Source organism: Myripristis murdjan, chromosome 10, assembly GCF_902150065.1.
Source record: "Myripristis murdjan chromosome 10, fMyrMur1.1, whole genome shotgun sequence".
NCBI lineage: Eukaryota > Metazoa > Chordata > Actinopteri > Holocentriformes > Holocentridae > Myripristis > Myripristis murdjan.
In genome coordinates this window covers 21,292,583-21,309,311 of record NC_043989.1, presented here as the reverse complement: position 1 = coordinate 21,309,311, position 16,729 = coordinate 21,292,583, and the positions used below count along the sequence as shown (strand labels likewise).

The window sequence follows — 16,729 nt, the reverse complement described above, 5'->3', positions numbered from 1 at the left end:
CTGTTTTGGTTGTTTATTCATTCAGTAATATATGAGAGTAGAAATCATTTATAAACATAACATCCAAAACAAGAGAGACAGCACAGGGACAAGCAGTCCTCGCTTTCATCACATGATCATTTTCATTCTGTTCATGTTGCCATGTTATGATGTGCCTCGCTGGCCTAACGTGATGTGAGCCGCTTTCAGAGCAAAGCAATGCTGCAAGTGTGAGCTTTACTGAGACGGTTTACAAAATAATAAAGTCAAGCGACAACAATTAAATTCAAGTCCCAATGTATTTCCTTCTGGGTTCACTGAGGATGATTCCTCCCCCTTTCATCGCCGTCCTGAAAGCCTGAACCTGCAGCAGGGAGAGAGGACGGAGAGAAAGAGAGAATGATGGATCACTTGGAGAAAAAAACAGCAACACACAAATCAGGCGGCTCTTTCTCTCTGCAAACTGCACGAAACCCTGACAGCAACTCACAGCATCGGAGCGGTACTGCCAGGGGATTGCCCGGTACACCATCCTGGTGATGCCGGCTTGATGGCATCGGTGTGCCAGCACCTCGCCCACGGCCTGACACGCCGCCACGCAGTTTGTGGAGGCCAGCTCCTGCTTCACGGCCCACTCCTTGGTGGAGCAGGACAACACCGGGACCGGGGAGCTGCTGGAGAACACTTCAGCGGTCACGTGGTGCTGCGAGCGAGAAAACACCAACCTGAGAGGATGAGAGACGGCGAAAGAGAAAAGAGAGGCAGGGCAAAATTCTGTGAGAACTCAATTCTGGTGCTTGAGTTTGAGTGTCCTGCAGTTTTGTGTTCCTTCCAGACGCTCATTAACCAACAAAAACCTGCAGGACTCCAGACTTGTGTGAAGGAAACAGAGGACCCGTGGCATTCATGAGAAATTGGCACCTTTCCAACTTGGCACGACACACTTCCTACTTCAGAGTGCTCAAGTTGTTGTGGTCGGGACAAAATGAACATTCAAAGAGTGCAGCCGAGTGTGTTTGGCTGCTTTCACAACAGCAAGAGCTTTGGAACACATCGGCACTCTTTTCCAAAGGCACACTGGGTAGCTCATAGGTGTATGAGGTTGGTGTTTGTTTATTAATTTGTGATGATTTTTGTGAATTTATTCAGACTATTTCTCCACCTGTGTGCTCCTCTGCCTGCCTCCACCGTTGCAGGTCAAGCAGCTACTCTAGAAACGCTGCCATGTTGCTTTTTTTTTTTTTTTTGATTAAATGACACCAGCGCTGCACTGAAAGCTTCTCAGTTCTCAAATTTTTCAATTTTTCAAATAGTTTGGACTATATCTAAATATACAGTGTCACCGATAAGATCTAATAAGCTTCTTTAAAAAAAAAAAAAATCTACATTTGATTTTCTCTGTAAACCTTGTACACTTTAAACACTGAGAAATTAACACAACTTTTTTATGACTGTTTATGTGTAAAACTCTTTTGGATAGATGTTAAATATTTGAACAATTGACTGGGTTAGCTATAAAACACAAAAGAGACTTTTTTCCTGATTAAGGAACACTGGGCAGAAATAAACCTATATTTTGTGAAAACTTTTTTTTTTTTTTTTTTTTTTTTAAATCACTACAGTAAGTAGACTGAAACAAACCTCAAAATCACTTTCACACTACTTCAGTTTGATCTGTGGTGGATCACAAAACGCAAAAGCAGGAAAAACCCTGGACTCCTGTGAAGCCTTAAACTTTGTTTTGCACAGCTTCAATACAGCTGAGCCTAATTATAGTTTGATTTACTCTCTTTACAACAGATAATGACATTTTTAAGCAATACACTGTCTATACTGCCTGATACAAATAATCTGATGCTTACATATAAATGTGTTTATGAAATGTACCACATGATATGGCAACACAGACCGAAACACAGCAGCAGGTTATAAGGGGAGCATGGGGGGAGAGTGGAAATTAAGAGGCAAGGCGTGTACATACATATTAGATAGATAGGGTAGATGATGGCCATAAATTGAAATGGCTCTTTAATGCTGAAGTATTTAAGACTGCAAATTTTATTGCCAAGGCTTGGAATAGAAGGCAGCATATTTTGTTTAACTGATACTTTGATGGGTACATTTTGGATTTGACTTTATATGCCTGATTTATTCTAATGCGTATTTTGTTGTTGCTGTTGTATGTTTGAGTATGGTTTTGTAATGTGTGTAACAGTGTCTTGTAAGCCCATATGGGCTGGGCTTCTGAGTGAAGTATGACACTTAAATAAAAGAAATCAATCAATCAATCAAAATCAAATATATTAATACACACACACACACACACACACACACACACACACACACACACACACACACACCTGTGGTAGAACTCCTTGTGCGGCCAGCTTGTCTTCCAGCCTCTCTCCTTCACTGCCAGCGCCATCTGCTCCAGGTTCCGCGGGTTCCTGTTGACGAAGGCCGGGCTCACGGCTCCGGGCTGCGGCTCCTCCTCCGCGGGCTGCGGCTCGGCGGCGGCCCGGCTCACACCCCGAGCTGGAGGAACCACATCAAACACATGAACCCAGCCTGCTCACACACAGCCGACACAGTGCTGACACAATGTGTATGAGTGTGTGTGTGTGTGTGTGTGTGTGTGTGTGTGTGTGTGTGTGTGTGTGTGTGTGTGTGTGTGATGTACTGACTCGTTAGGTACTGCTGGCCCGCCGGACGGCACCGCTGAACTTGACCGAACAGCAGCCGGACGTGTCGACCTATTTCTCCTAAAGCCGCCATCTCTCCGTCTTCATAAACTACAAGCAAACTCCAGTCGATGTGTTACCGTCCAGTCAAGCGGTGCGGCATCGAGGAAAATGCCCAGAAGTAGATTATGAAACAAATAGTCGCCTTGACATGTGAAACGCCATCTTTGACATTCGCACAACATCCGTTTCAGCCTGTGCAATCCCTAAAGAGGCGCCGACAGGAACGAACGACAGCGGCTGAAAGGTTCCGCCCCTTCTCCCTGGTGTTTCCTTTCATTTTATCATGTCCACACATCACTAATGGATCATGCCGGATCAGCACAAGAAGTTTAAGTTTATTTACAGTTCTTAATCACTGTTAGTGTCAAAGGGCTTCACAAACCTATTTCAAAATAATGCAATAGTACACTGAATCCCATAGTAGCCAGGAGAAAAAAACAAAACAAAATAAAACAAAACAAAACAAAACAAAAACACACTAAAAACAAAAAAAGTAAGAAAAGACCCTACAACTTGCAGTTACAACCACATCCACTGTGAGAGCCATCTAACCTCAGACTAAGCGGATGAATTCATGAATATACTGAAAGCATTTAGTCTTAAATTGTCTGACTAGACCTTTGCCTTTGAAAGAATTTGTTGTTGATTTCATGCTGCTACCCAAATCTGAATTTAAAAAGTTAATTTTGCAAATAAGACACAAAATGCACAAAACAAATCAAACCAAAATCATGACCTAAAAACTGCAAACCACATTGTAAGTTCATTGAACCTTTACACCCCTAATTACCTGTTTAGCTATAACTAATGTGACTAACCATGGTGGCATATTAAGTGAAATAAATTCATGCAGTCAGACACAGGATGAAACAAGAAATTCATTTTATTTCATTTCGATCCAGAGTAGAGCACTGTGACGGTACACACGAGCAGAAACAAGAGACGACTGGCCGAGGTGGACTTTTGTTTGAAACGGTGGTGTGGTGATGCAGGATTTCATCTGTAAAACACACAGTGGATAAACAGGCACTCGCTCCACACCAAACAAGGCACCAGAGAATACTTTCTACCAGTTAATGTTGCAGTTATGTGTTGTGTGTGCTGGGAGGATGGACAGAGTGACGCCCATAGTCAGCTCAGTATCTTTGGCTTGTGACAATCATTCAGATAATTCCCTGCTATCATCTGGAGAATCCAACTGGATTACACTGTGCTTCAAGCATGACACATTAATTCAATAATTGTACATTCCCTTAAACTGTAAAACAGATTCATTCATTGATGTGCTTCCCTTTTGATGATTTGATGTTTACAATCCAGGCTCATGCAGTGATAAGTAAACAAGATCGGTGACTATTTTGTTACCTATTCAAAGATATAAAAGACGATGGGGCGTAATACGTAACTTTGGTAACCAAAGAAAACTGAGAAGGGCGGAGATACAAAAACGTATTTGCAATCGTCAGGACAGAGACATTATCCTTGTGCTGATGAGCCAAAATAACAGTCCGAGTCATCGTGCAGGTGAATTAAACCATTCCTCATCCTGAAGCAAATTACAAGGAGACACCAAAGTAAAGAGGAAAGTGAAAACAAAACCGTTCTGAAATGAGAAAGGGGGGGCAGTAAGTGCTCAGTAAGATACATAAATTAGCATGGACATTTGGCAATCCTGATTAATTATGGTTGGACCAATCATATAGCTGGTGCGTTGATCAGAGACGAGAAGGAGAAGGGGCTCAGTTTGTATCCTGCTCCGCTGTAGAACTTGTTCTGGAACTCCACCCTGAAACAAACAACAACAACAAATTAAAACCAAAGAACATAATCCCGTTTCACACATCCTTCCCTCTATTTGTCCATCTCCACATTTTTATACAGCCATTATGTAGGACTAGGCGATTAATAAGAAATGAATAATTCAGATTAATAGTTTAAAATCGATGCAAAAACCCCCAAAACATCTGAATTGTAAAAACTGAGACTTTGACTCTGTGTTAAAATGATAAAAAAGCAGCTGAGCGCTCTGTCAATCATTTCACTCAGCTTCACACAACACGCATGCGCCAATCACCAGTCACATGATCATTCCCACCAAGACTCCCATCAGTTAGTAGTTGTAGTTTGTGAAAAACAACAAAAATCTAGATTCAAAACCTAAATTGTGAAACACTCAGGAAAAAAAAAAAAGAAAAAAAAAAGATTTTATTTTTTGGCCATATCCACCAACTCTACCCAATCATTCTGCTATGGATTTAGTTTTTTGGGTCATTTTCAAAATACAAATATAAGTGCCAACCCCTGTTTAAAATTAAGAGCTGTCAAAGCCTAAAAAAAATGGATTGGACAAAGTTTGTGAGGCGACATTTGTGTGAGAGATTGTTTCCTAGCAGAGACTTCCTCTTCTCGCTGTGGCTGTCAAGTGACACAGAGTGTGAATTTAAAAAAAAAAAAAAAAAAACTCAACTTGGGCTCAACAAAATAAAGCAAAGAAAGGCATTTTCTCTAAGCGCTCGCTCTGGGAACTTCTTGGTCCTCACCAGTGCAGACGGAGGGCGTGCAGGAAAGCCGAGAGGCCCTCCATGACCAGCAGGATGGACACGGTCAGCAGAGCGAAGAAGCAGAAGACCACGAAGAGGACCGCCGATCCCACGTAGCCTTGCCACTTGAGAGCGATACGCATCACCATCACCCACAACACCTCGGACAGCTCTGTGGAGAGACCGACGCACACCATCAGACCGCGTGGGAAAAAAGAAACGTCGCAGCACGTGTGTGTGAATAAGTGGCCGAAAATAAATGTGTGAGTGTTCTGGCATCACAAAGGAAGTCTGTGAGTGTGCATCATGTGAATATGACAGTGTGTGTGTGTGTGTGTGTGTGTGTTACTGACGTGCGTGTGCCAGGCTGAGAGCCCAGAGTCGCAGATACGAGGCCGTGTTGGAGATGCAGCCCAGGCAGTACTCTATGGTGTGGATGCCCTGGTGCATGAACGCATCTGCAGCATCAAACTCCTGCACACACAGTTTCAGGGGTTACAAAACTATGGAAAGCTTCAGTATTCTCCTAATAAAATATAACATTTCCAAGAAAAAAAAAAAAAAAAGAAGATTAGATGTAAAATTTCAACGTTTTATTTTGCGTTTTAAGTTTTTAGAATGTCCATAATGCCTCAATACAAAATGCCAAATTATTTCTATGTAAAATTTAAAAAGATGAAAACAATGGCAAATTTGGGTCAAGGAAGCAATATTGTAAAATATTCAATAAGTGGGGAATAGGGGGTGACAGTTAAATTCTGTTATTTATTTATTTATTTATTTATTTATTTATTTACATTTGCTTACTGGATTCAAAATCATTTGCAAGCGAGTCGAGTGCCGGGAATCAACCATGTGGGAATCATAGGTGGGAATATTTAAAAATCTATTAGACATCAATTAAAATTTTATAGTATCGCTATTCCAATCCCAATTTTCCATTTTTTTTTAATTTCCAGGGAAAGAATTATATTTTGTACTGCATTATGAACAATTATTTTCCTTTTTTCCCCAATTTGTATCAAAAATCAAAACATTACTTAAAACTATCCTGTCTACTTATTTAAGAGATAAAAAGTTGATATATTAAACAAACTTTTCATTCAATTTTCTTGGTTTCAAAACGTTCATTACTTAATTATGAGAGTATTGAACTCGTCAGCATTACACAGACCTACAGCATACAAGCTGTATAAATCTATCAGGTCTCCTTTTTTTCCGTTTACCTCCTCCTCTTCTTCGCTAGTTCCTCCCTCGACTTCTCCTTGATGAGCGTTGATGGAACCGTTGTCGGCCACGAGGGGACGTCTGTCTTCCTCCTGATGTGGCCGAGAAGCACAAATGTGAGAAAATGAAGGAGCGTTGCACTGATAAAAGAGATTAAAAAAAAAAAAAAAAGTACAATCAGACACACACTGAAACACAAACTGACCACATTGCGTCTCCTCTTCTTGTGTGTCATGTATTCATAAGTGGGCTTCCCAAACAGCAGCACCGGGACAGAGCACAGAGCCAGAACCACCAGGATCTTCTGCACCACCATCTGCACAACGATTCAGAAACATCAGCTGCAATTCCACACACACACACCTCAGGAGGCTGTCTGAATGAACCCCACATCACAAACACAGACACACATACCTGTCCTGTATAGAGGTTGGGGTTGTCTGAGTTTTCTGTGAAGAGGAACATGTCTATGAAGTGGATAAGTATACTGGGGGCGATTTTAGACTGGTCAGGCGTGTAGGCAATCCACTTGAAGAACACCATGAAGACCAGGTAGCCAAACAGACACAGCATGAAGAACAGCTCTGGGATTAGCACCAAGAACACGCTGCTCATCTGGCCAAAATGCCTGCAGAAAACAAAAGGACAGGTCAAAGAAATGTGTAAGTGTATGGAGGAGTGTATGAAAGAAACAAGAACTCTATTGGATCAGGTGTTACATTTTGTATTAGTGAGCTGATCTGCCTTATTATTCTGCCTTGTTTTGACAGATCAATGCTTATTCCAAGCAATATTCATGAACCAAGTGAAAAAAATAACACACAGTTACTTACTTGTAGTTGAAGAAAGACAAGCAAACTCCAAAGGTCATGTGGATGACACCAATGATGACAGACATCTTCATCTTATAAGAGTTGAGGAAAGTGAGCTTGTTGTTGGCCATACCCCAAATCTGACAGGGACACAGGCGGGAAAAAAAGGGAATGAGTATGGCTGCAGTGGAAAAAAGAGCTGAGGAGAAAAGAGAAAATGAAGGCATGACAGAATAAGGAAGGGATGACAAAAGCGGTGAGCAGAGGTGGCGAGGATCTAGCTGGTCATACCGGATCGATGCCAAACGGGTAGGGCCCCGTGAAGACGCCGGGCACAACAGGGTCCATGGCCAGGTACTGGCTCTGTTCCAGGACTGAGGAACTGCAAGGGGGCGAAACGCAAAATATGCACGATGAGATGGAAGACAAAGCGTGAGCAGGTTGGAGGATCATTTAAAGTCTGCGTGTGTGTCCTCACTTCCATCTGTTGATCTTAAACATGGGGTTGACGTGCCACCCGGAGCTGAAGGGACTGAGGCCCCTGCTGAAGCACTCGTTGTAGATGGCCCCCGTGTAGACGGAGAAGAGCCCCATCAGCAGGATCAGGTAGCGACCTCCAAACATCATCCGCCAGATCTGAACCACACAGAGACCGACTCAGCATTCAGTGCACACGGACAAACCTGGCAGCATAATACTCAGTCTGGGCAATAATTTAATATTATTGTTTACCGTCTTTCCAAGCAAAAACTGACAAGATTACACATTAAATATTTTAACATTATTAAATTGTTGTTGTTATTAAATTGTTGTTGATTTTGTTGTTGTTATGTGGTTGATGTTGTTGATTACCATGTGATTCAATAGGAGGAAAATGAATTTGATTATTTAACATGTGATTTTGCATATGTTAGAAAAAAATCAGTATATATAACATGACTATGAGTATTAATGTTGATTTCTACATCATACATCTGAACAATTCTGTTTCAGTCGATTCTCCACAGATCATGACTGTAATATTTATTTGAATTCCAGAAAAAAAAAAAAAAAAAAAATCAAAAATACTGCACTGAGCATGTAAACACCTATATGCTTGTTTTACCATCTACATAATTTCACAGAACCTCATGTGGGATGATTATGGCTGACACCACCAAGGGGACAAATTCAAAGTCATTAACCCCTGATTTACATTCAAACCAAATGAATTCATTAGGATATGTTCAACTTCTTTTGGGGACACGCCCCCATTAGTAGATTGGATGGGATGATTACATCCAACAAACCTCAAAATAACACTACAAGTGATTAAGAAAGGCAGTTGTTGTGTTGAGTTGTTGTGTGTGTGTGTGTGTGTGTGTGTGTGTGTGTGTGTGTTTTCGCTCATGATGGGAATTACCTCATTGCTGTTATTCTTCAGTTTGGGGTCCTTCTCCTCCAGGACCATCCAGAGGGCAGCCAGGGTCATCAGCAAACCATGACCCACATCCCCAAACATCACCGCAAACAGGAAGGGGAAGGTAATTATAGTGTACACCGCTGCAGACACAAACAGGCACAGAGAGCAGATGGGACAAAACCAAAAGACACACACACACACAGAGACCTGAGCATCAACAACTACGTTTACATGCACAAAGTAGTCCACTTTTTTCCCTTATTATGAAAAAGACAATATTCCTACTAAGCTGTTTAGAATGAAAATGACTAATATTTCTGTTTAAATGCAGCTGTGCAGACTCAACGTTGACATATTTGCACATATCCAAAAACCTGTTGATATCCAAGTCTTTCATAATGTTCAAAAGCAGGTGTGCCAAAAATGTGGGCTTTTCTTTTGTGAATGCATCTCTATCCCGGCCTGGCAAACTGCTGGCTAGTTGGTTTGTTTACAACACACAGAGGTGACTGTAAACAGGCAGCTGTGTGTCACAAACCCCCATAAAAACCCAAACTGAGATTCATAGTCCTAATGCACTGAACACATGAACAAAGAATGCTACTTAAACCTGAATAATACTGACATATCCCACCACCCAAAGGGTATATGCTGTTCACATGACATGTATCAAATTCAGAATACTGTCATATTGGGAATAATAGTGGAAAATTAATGTGCATGTAAATGTACTGAATATGGGTAAGCATTACTAGTGTGGTGATGTGCAGTTTGTGATGTACCTGGATTGACCTCGCGGTAGCTGGCCACCCCGTAGGCGTCCACGATGTTCTGGAAGCCGGCTGTGAAAGAGTTGATGGGGAACAGGGTGGGCGGGGGGGTGGAGGAGGGCAAGCGGTTGTAGAAAGAGTCCACCCCGCTGCCGCTCTTTCTCTGAGGACGGAGGGAAGAGAGAGATGGATGAATGTCGAGAGGCTCACCAGCTTTTACAGAAGTATGTTTTAAAGGCAAAGTGCAAACAGCATCTTTGGTGCACTGGAGACAGGAAGAACTGCCAAACCTGTTCCGAAAGCTTCGTTTAAACAAGTCCTTCTTATTGTATTGGACTTTAAACTCTTTCTCCAGTCACACCATTGGTATTTATTTGCTTTAATCATTCCCTGTGTTTCCCTCCTGCTTTTCTCCCTCCCTCTCCCCTCTCCCCTCTCTCACCCCTCCCTCTCTCAGAGCGCTCTGCAGTTCAGGCAGCTTGGCAACGGGACACCAGGCCTCGGCGATCAGACATTTGTCGGTGACTGAGGGGCTGCAGAGGTTCAGCACCATCTGGACGGCTTTGCACTTGCGGACACGCACTTTCCACTGCGGCAGCACAGCCACCGCCCGCATCAGCAGCTGCTGCAGAAAGGCCTCAGTCTGGGACAGCACCTGAAGTGGACAGAGGTGACATGGGGGAGAAGTGTTGAGAAGGAAAAGTAGTGCCAGAGATTCCATCCACAAAAGAAAAGCTCCAAGTACCAGTGCAAATGAGGAGACACATTTCCAGTCAGTCAGACCACCTTCAGAGGTTGTCAGGGGCGCACTGGACCACACTATATCTATAGAGTGAATACTAATGCATCCTGACAACAACACCTGAAGCCCACTTAGTGGCTTTGTGGAATTAATGAACATTTGGTAGAAGAAACAGCTGGCATGATGAAGATTGTTTCTGCAGTGAAATGGTGGCATGAATGTCATATATTGAAAAAAAAAAAAAAAAATAGCGTGATTCGGGATGACTGCTTTCTTGACAGGCCAGATATAGGGAATGGGATGGGTGGGGAATATTAAGAAAATAGTTGAACTATTAAACATAGAAATGATGAGATAGAAGGGGTGGGGATGAGTTTATTTTGATTCACAGGACTCAAAGTAAGAAATAAACCCTCAGAAGTAATTCTGAAAATGTAAGGTCAATTGGAAATCTGATCACGGGTGAAAGATAATGGCAGGTGTGACAGGTGATCTGTTGTGGCTGATCACATGAGCAGAGATGGATCTTAAAACAAAAGATCTAGTTCTTCTGGTGCAGGTGAAAAAACAAAAACATTTCACTCATTCCATTCTCTCCACGTGTGATGAGTCTGTGAGGCAAATACTCTATCAAAGCTCTATCAGCAGGTTCAGTCTGTGTGCTTTGATCCACCACACTTACTGATTTGATATCTTCGATTCTGCCTTGGAGTCCCTGGAGGATTTCCTCCCTCTCTGTAGTGCTCTCAGGATAAGCAAACGTCTGTGTGCGGAAGCTGTGAGAGGTTGCAAGAGAAAATCATTCAGCAAATTCAAGCACTGTGGTATTAAAATCCACATTGTCAAATATCCAACATGACAATAGGCTCACCCACCAATCGCATATCTTCTTGACTTTCTGTCCAATCTGATCTCCCCAGTAGGAAATAAGGAACACTGTCCACTGCACCATCTCCCCCTGCAAATCACCAGCAAGCAGCCATGATTAACAGCCATAAGTCACCCTGGATACAACAAATAATAAAGCTCTATTCCATCTCAAAATCACAATCCCCTCTTCTGTCCTACTCCACTTCTCACAGTGTCAGGGTGCTCGAGCCGTTCCTCCATTTCTCTGAAGTCCACGATGATGTAACCGCGACACGCCCGCCACAGCAGCCGTTCAAACGAGGGGACTTTCCAAGGATGAACAACCCCTGCCACAAAACTGTAAGAGAGGAAATATGGTGAGTTACATAAAAAGTACACAAGATTAAACTGTAAGTAAACTGTTCTTTGAAATGGGCGTCACCTGAGGTGGACATCTTGGCGGTTATCAAATAGGCCTTGGCTCTCTAGTACAGGTGGTGGAGCCTGCGGGAGAAAAAAAAAAAAAAAAAAGATTTCTAGTTGGTGTAATATCTTTCTAACCTGTGACCCACTAACTTAGGCCCTTTTCACACCGAACCAAGTCCAAACCAAGGTTCATCTTTTTGTTAAATTGTATAGATTAAATCGAAGAAATCTATCAGAATTTGGACATTTATTTGATTTGATAATTTTTTAACGTCATTGGACCATATTTTAGTGAACACCTTGGTCCCCTCCTCACCCTGTGTCCTACCGTGGCTCATTTTCACTTTTCAGTTCTGATGATAACCTGTCAGAAACTCCTGTATTTGGTCCAAACATTTGAACCATCCAAAAATATGTTTTCATACTATAAACAAAATGCACCATGGTTCAGTCGGATCCAGAATGAGACCACCTCTTTCCATTGGACCAAGGTTTGCCCTGGTCGGTCCAGACTGTAGTCCAGGAGAGGTTTCACGCCTGTAATTTTGGTTTGGATCGAACTGAAAAGTCTGAAAGTCCAGACCAGCTGAGGTAGGTGTGAAAGGGCCCTTAGATTAAAGAATGAATTAGTCACAAGAAAGGCGCCGGTGTTGAGAAATGTAGTTCTACAAACCTGAGTTGCAGTAAGAGAGTGTGTTTGGGTCAAGACTCCTCGGTATTGGCAGAGCTGGGTCAGCTGGGCCCGAAGGCTGTCTCTGTTCCTGGAAACCTGGACACACGCACACCTCTGGGTGAGCACTTACACTATATTACCAAAAGTATTCGCTCACCTGCCTTTACTCATACTATGAACTGAAGTGCCATCCCATTCCTAACCCATAGAGTTCAATATGATGTCGGTCCACCTTTTGCAGCTATTACAGCTTCAACTCTTCTGGGAAGACTGTCCACAAGGTTGAGGAGAGTGTTTCTAGGAATTTTTGACCATTCTTCCAAAAGCGCATTGGTGAGGTCACACACTGATGTTGGTCGAGAAGGCCTGGCTCTCAGTCTCCGCTCTAATTCATCCCAAAGGTGTTCTATCGGGTTCAGGTCAGGACTCTGTGCAGGCCAGTCAAGTTCATCCACACCAGACTCTGTCATCCATGTCTTTATGGACCTTGCTTTGTGCACTGGTGCACAGTCATGTTGGAAGAGGAAGGGGCCCGCTCCAAACTGTTCCCACAAGGTTGGGAGCATGGAATTGTCCAAAATGTTTTGGTATCCTGAAGCATTCAAAGTTCCTTTCACTGGAACTAAGGGGCCAAGCCCAGCTCCTGAAAAACAACCCCACACCATAATTCCTCCTCCACCAAATTTCACAGTCGGCACAATGCAGTCTGAAATGTACCGTTCTCCTGGCAACCTCCAAACCCAGACTCGTCCATCAGATTGCCAGATGGAAAAGCGTGATTCATCACTCCAGAGAACGCGTCTCCACTGCTCTAGAGGCCAGTGGCGGCGTGCTTTACACCATTGCATCCGACGCTTTGCATTGCACTTGGTGATGTGTGGCTTGGCTGCAGCTGCTCGGCCATGGAAACCCATTCCATGAAGCTCTCTGCGTACTGTACTTGGGCTAATCTGAAGGTCACATGAAATTTGTAGCTCTGTAGCAATTGACTGTGCAGAAAGTCGGCGACCTCTTTGCACTATGCGCTTCAGCATCCGCTGACCCCTCTCCGTCACTTTACGTGGCCTACCACTTCGTGGCTGAGTTGCTGTTGTTCCCAAACGCTTCCATTTTGTTATAATAGAGCTGACAGTTTACTGTGGAATATTTAGGAGCGAGGAAATTTCACGACTGGATTTGTTGCACAGGTGGCATCCTATGACAGTTCCACGCTGGAATTCACTGAGCTCCTGAGAGCGGCCCATTCTTTCACAAATGTCTTGTTTCACAGTCTGCATGCCTGAGTGCTTGATTTTATACACCTGTGGCCAGGCCAAGTGATTAGGACACCTGATTCTGATCATTTGAATGGGTGAGCGAATACTTTTGGTAATATAGTGTATCTAAAACAGCTAAAACACTCAACCTCCTTTTGATAGGACACTGATGAAAGAAAAGAGGATCTTTGGTTTATCATCACAAATCACCTCTCTGAGCTCTCTGGCCAGCCGCTCGCTCTCCTCCTCTATGGTGATCAGCTCACGGGGCTGAGGGGCCGAGGGCGTCGGGCAAGGAGGAGGGAGGGGGCCATGCAAGGGCGGTGACAGGGAGCGATTGATCTCCTGCTCCAGGAAGGCTGCAGAGCACACAGACAAGATAGAGGTGATAAAGAAAACCTGACAAGACAGGGTGAAGACAGATGGGGAACAATGGGTCGACTGTTTAGATTTGAGATACTTACTGAAGGTTTTCTCCAGCTCCTCACATCGTCTGACTTCTCCCACAAACTTCCTCTGAAAGGCGTTCACATTGGGATTCAACTGAGCAAAGCAGAGGAGAGAACAGTGGAGGGTTAAAAGTGGTTATCCATACTCATCTGATCAAAAAGCCCAAAGAAATATTTGCTGTGTGTAACAGTGATTGGAGGCAACCATGTCTTCAGATTTAGAAATACCCTGCAGTCCAAACTTGAAATGTACTGGTGACAAACAAAAAGTCCTCACATTTCAGCATCAAAAACTTTAATGTTTTCTACTCATTAGGAGATTTTAGCTTCTCAATTCTGTGACTTGTGTAAGCCTCATTCCCTGACTCATGTTTCTGTGCAATGGCTGTCAATTTATGAGGAAATAAATACATTTGAGGGCTGGAGTATGAGCCTCAATACATAACAACAGGGTTAAATTCAATACTTCATGTGCAGCTTAATAACTTTAGGGTTAAATGTAGGCACAACACGTGCATACAGAATTGATTACTCATTGACTTTGGAAACATTGTGCATTTATTGAAGTTAAAAAATGTTTTTAACAGTGGATTTCCTTGAACTTTATGTGTAACCATGCCAAAGCTTGGCTGAGAGTGAATTTGGGCTTTGAGTGAGGGGTGAAAGCACAACACTGCAAAGGAAAGAGGTGCCCTGGATTCCCAACACAAGACAAGTGCATCATTGTTAAACTGAATGCAGCACAATAATTGTTAAATCTCGATTATCTTGTTTGGTTAATCTTTTAGCCCTACTTTAACACCACTGTGGATGATCAAATGAATTAAATACTGAATTTCATGGACATTCAATGTTTTCACCAAATGTATTCTGCAAGTTGATGCTAAATTGTAGTGTGTGGACTGCAACGGTTAAAAGGACAAGGACCAGAAAAGACAGAGCTGTGATCTGTCTCTTTACACTGCTGCAGTATACTCAAACAGGGTCACAGTCACACTTGAACTGAATTAAAGTTCATCAAAACCCACTTCACTTACAGAGCGGGTACATCCCACAAACAGATCTTTAAAAAAAAAAAAAAAAAAAAATTTCCTGTGCACAATTTGCTTCAAAGCTATCTAGGTCAAGTGTGGTGGCACACTGTTTGGTGGTTTTTCTTAGCATTGTTTCTGAAGCCAAATTCTTGACAACAAGCACCAGTTTCTATTGGACCGTGTGCGTTTTCACCACAAGACTGTGAGCACAGAGCTGAGCCAAGAGTTTGCCAAGTAACTTTGAGCGACTCACATCTCTGAACTCCACCAGGCCCAGCTCCCCCAGTTCACTGACACAGTTGTAGGCCGAGCCGGACTGAAGAAAGAGCTGCACCAGGCACACCTCCTCACTGCGAAACATGGAGCCCATCTCTGCCTTGATGAACAAGAAGCAAAACAGTCAGTCAAGATCTAATGTTGTCCTCCATCAACATGTTAGAGGATGGCATTCTTGTGAAACCACTGAAGCCTTCAATGGAACAAAGAAGAGAGAAGCAGTAAAAATCATGTCAGTATTGACTGAGGACACAGCTGCTGCATTGGAGCTTCTCTAGTTTAGAGCAAACAGAAGATTAGGGAAGCATGAAGTTCCCTCTTCTCCACCTGACTAACATGAAGGTCAGCGGAGTTTCCATTCTTGTACAGACAGGTCTCTGCTAAAATTAGCAAAATGTACTTCTGTAAAATTTCCTCTGTAAAATATTACTAAACCAATACCAGAGGACTTTATCTCCTATTTTCATTGTATCAGGTTATATGCTTATATGTGTGCAACCCCGATAACCTGCGCTGCTGCCTGTCTCGACCAGGATGATCTTGTAAAAGATTTTAAATGTCAGTGAGCTTTCCCTGATTAAACAAAGGTTAAACAGAAAAAAAAATGAGAAAAGAAAACAAGACATAAAATGGGTGCACGCAACTGTTCATCAGTGGGTAGGGCGGATTAAAGGTAAAAAAAGAGAAGTAGGAAAAAGCCCACGCTATGAAGCACTGTATAGAAACAAAACAGAAACCTAAACCACATTTCTAGGCTCAATGAAGCCTAGCATTTGACTTTCCGACTGATGTCCATGACAAACAACTTTTATGGGGCTTTAATTGAGATTTCAAAGAAAGTGTCCCATTTTCCTAAACAGAGAGCCCCCATAATTTCATCGACTTAGTGAAACAAATCTCGTCTGTGCCTAGCCTTGCTTGCTGTGTGCTGGGTCATTATTAGTATTAGCTAACATCTTGCTGTTGAAACCCACCTTTCGCCATAGCGCACATCACTTAGGCAGAGATTGTTTTTTTTTTTGTTTGTTTGTTTTGTTTTTCTGTTTTCTGCTTTATGTCACGCCAATTGAACACCAAGACTGTGTCATATTGACTTAAAACCTTGGTAAATTCACAGCATTATGTATAACAGCACCGTTTGATACAACGAGACTTCCATGGGGAAAATCAAACAAGAACATAGTTTTTGTGCCACTAGCGGGGTGTCTAATCCCAACTGGCTGATGTAGCAGTGAGGCTGGTAGTAAACAGGCTGTTTGTCGTGGTTCACAGTGTGTGTGTGTGTGTGTGAGAGAGAGAGAGTCAGGTGTGTGTGAGCTCCTACCTGCTTGGCTCAGTGTGTCCAGCCGCACACGGACGGACGGACAGACCTCTAACCCTCGGACAGACAGGTCTCACGGCTCCTTCACTTTATGAGGAGTTTTGGCTGTGACTCGCACTTCCTGTTCGCGCGGGTCACATTACTTCAGTCTCACGTGACGCTGCAGGCTCATTGTTCCCCTGTGGGCTGTCGTGTCTGCGTCCGGCCGCTAGGGGCCGCGCCTCACGAT

General features: G+C 43.0%; 2 protein-coding genes across 3 annotated transcripts; both read right to left on the bottom strand.

Moving 5' to 3' along the window:
* mrpl18 (mitochondrial ribosomal protein L18) lies at positions 1–2,956 on the bottom strand. The gene is made up of 4 exons (XM_030062072.1): positions 2,664–2,956; positions 2,340–2,514; positions 470–704; positions 1–343 (listed from the first exon to the last, which is right to left on the bottom strand). The coding sequence occupies exons 1-4, from the start codon at positions 2,752–2,754 to the stop codon at positions 266–268; spliced, it is 579 nt and encodes a 192-aa protein (XP_029917932.1). The 5' UTR covers positions 2,755–2,956; the 3' UTR covers positions 1–265.
* A 632-nt stretch (positions 2,957–3,588) lies between these two features.
* Positions 3,589–16,623, bottom strand: tcirg1b (T cell immune regulator 1, ATPase H+ transporting V0 subunit a3b). Of its 2 annotated transcripts, none has more exons than XM_030062287.1 (21): positions 16,504–16,623; positions 15,157–15,279; positions 13,885–13,963; positions 13,631–13,779; positions 12,165–12,260; positions 11,508–11,569; positions 11,297–11,423; positions 11,092–11,174; positions 10,899–10,992; positions 9,917–10,129; positions 9,487–9,637; positions 8,705–8,844; positions 7,781–7,938; positions 7,594–7,684; positions 7,324–7,442; positions 6,905–7,118; positions 6,696–6,806; positions 6,490–6,582; positions 5,617–5,737; positions 5,264–5,435; positions 3,589–4,509 (listed from the first exon to the last, which is right to left on the bottom strand). In XM_030062287.1, exons 2-21 carry the CDS (start codon positions 15,271–15,273, stop codon positions 4,419–4,421), a joined length of 2,481 nt encoding a protein of 826 aa, XP_029918147.1. In that variant the 5' UTR covers positions 15,274–15,279; positions 16,504–16,623; the 3' UTR covers positions 3,589–4,418. The 2 variants fall into 2 exon arrangements, with proteins under 2 accessions (XP_029918147.1, XP_029918149.1); XM_030062289.1 differs by having other exon boundaries at positions 15,157–15,275; positions 16,504–16,594.
* Positions 16,624–16,729: the final 106 nt, after the last annotated feature.

Excerpts from the sequence above, each read along its gene's own strand:
- mrpl18 (XM_030062072.1), bottom strand. The coding sequence starts at position 2,754 with ATGGCGGCTTTAGGAGAAATAGGTCGACACGTCCGGCTGCTGTTCGGT. Across the intron at positions 2,515-2,663 it reads GGGCCAGCAGTACCTAACGA|CTCGGGGTGTGAGCCGGGCC; the intron begins GTCAGTACATCA and ends TGGTTCCTCCAG. Across the intron at positions 344-469 it reads GGCAGTACCGCTCCGATGCT|GTTCAGGCTTTCAGGACGGC; the intron begins GTGAGTTGCTGT and ends TCCCTGCTGCAG.
- tcirg1b (XM_030062287.1), bottom strand. The coding sequence starts at position 15,273 with ATGGGCTCCATGTTTCGCAGTGAGGAGGTGTGCCTGGTGCAGCTCTTT. Across the intron at positions 7,119-7,323 it reads TTGTCTTTCTTCAACTACAA|GCATTTTGGCCAGATGAGCA; the intron begins GTAAGTAACTGT and ends TGTTTTCTGCAG. Across the intron at positions 6,807-6,904 it reads CCAACCTCTATACAGGACAG|ATGGTGGTGCAGAAGATCCT; the intron begins GTATGTGTGTCT and ends ATCGTTGTGCAG.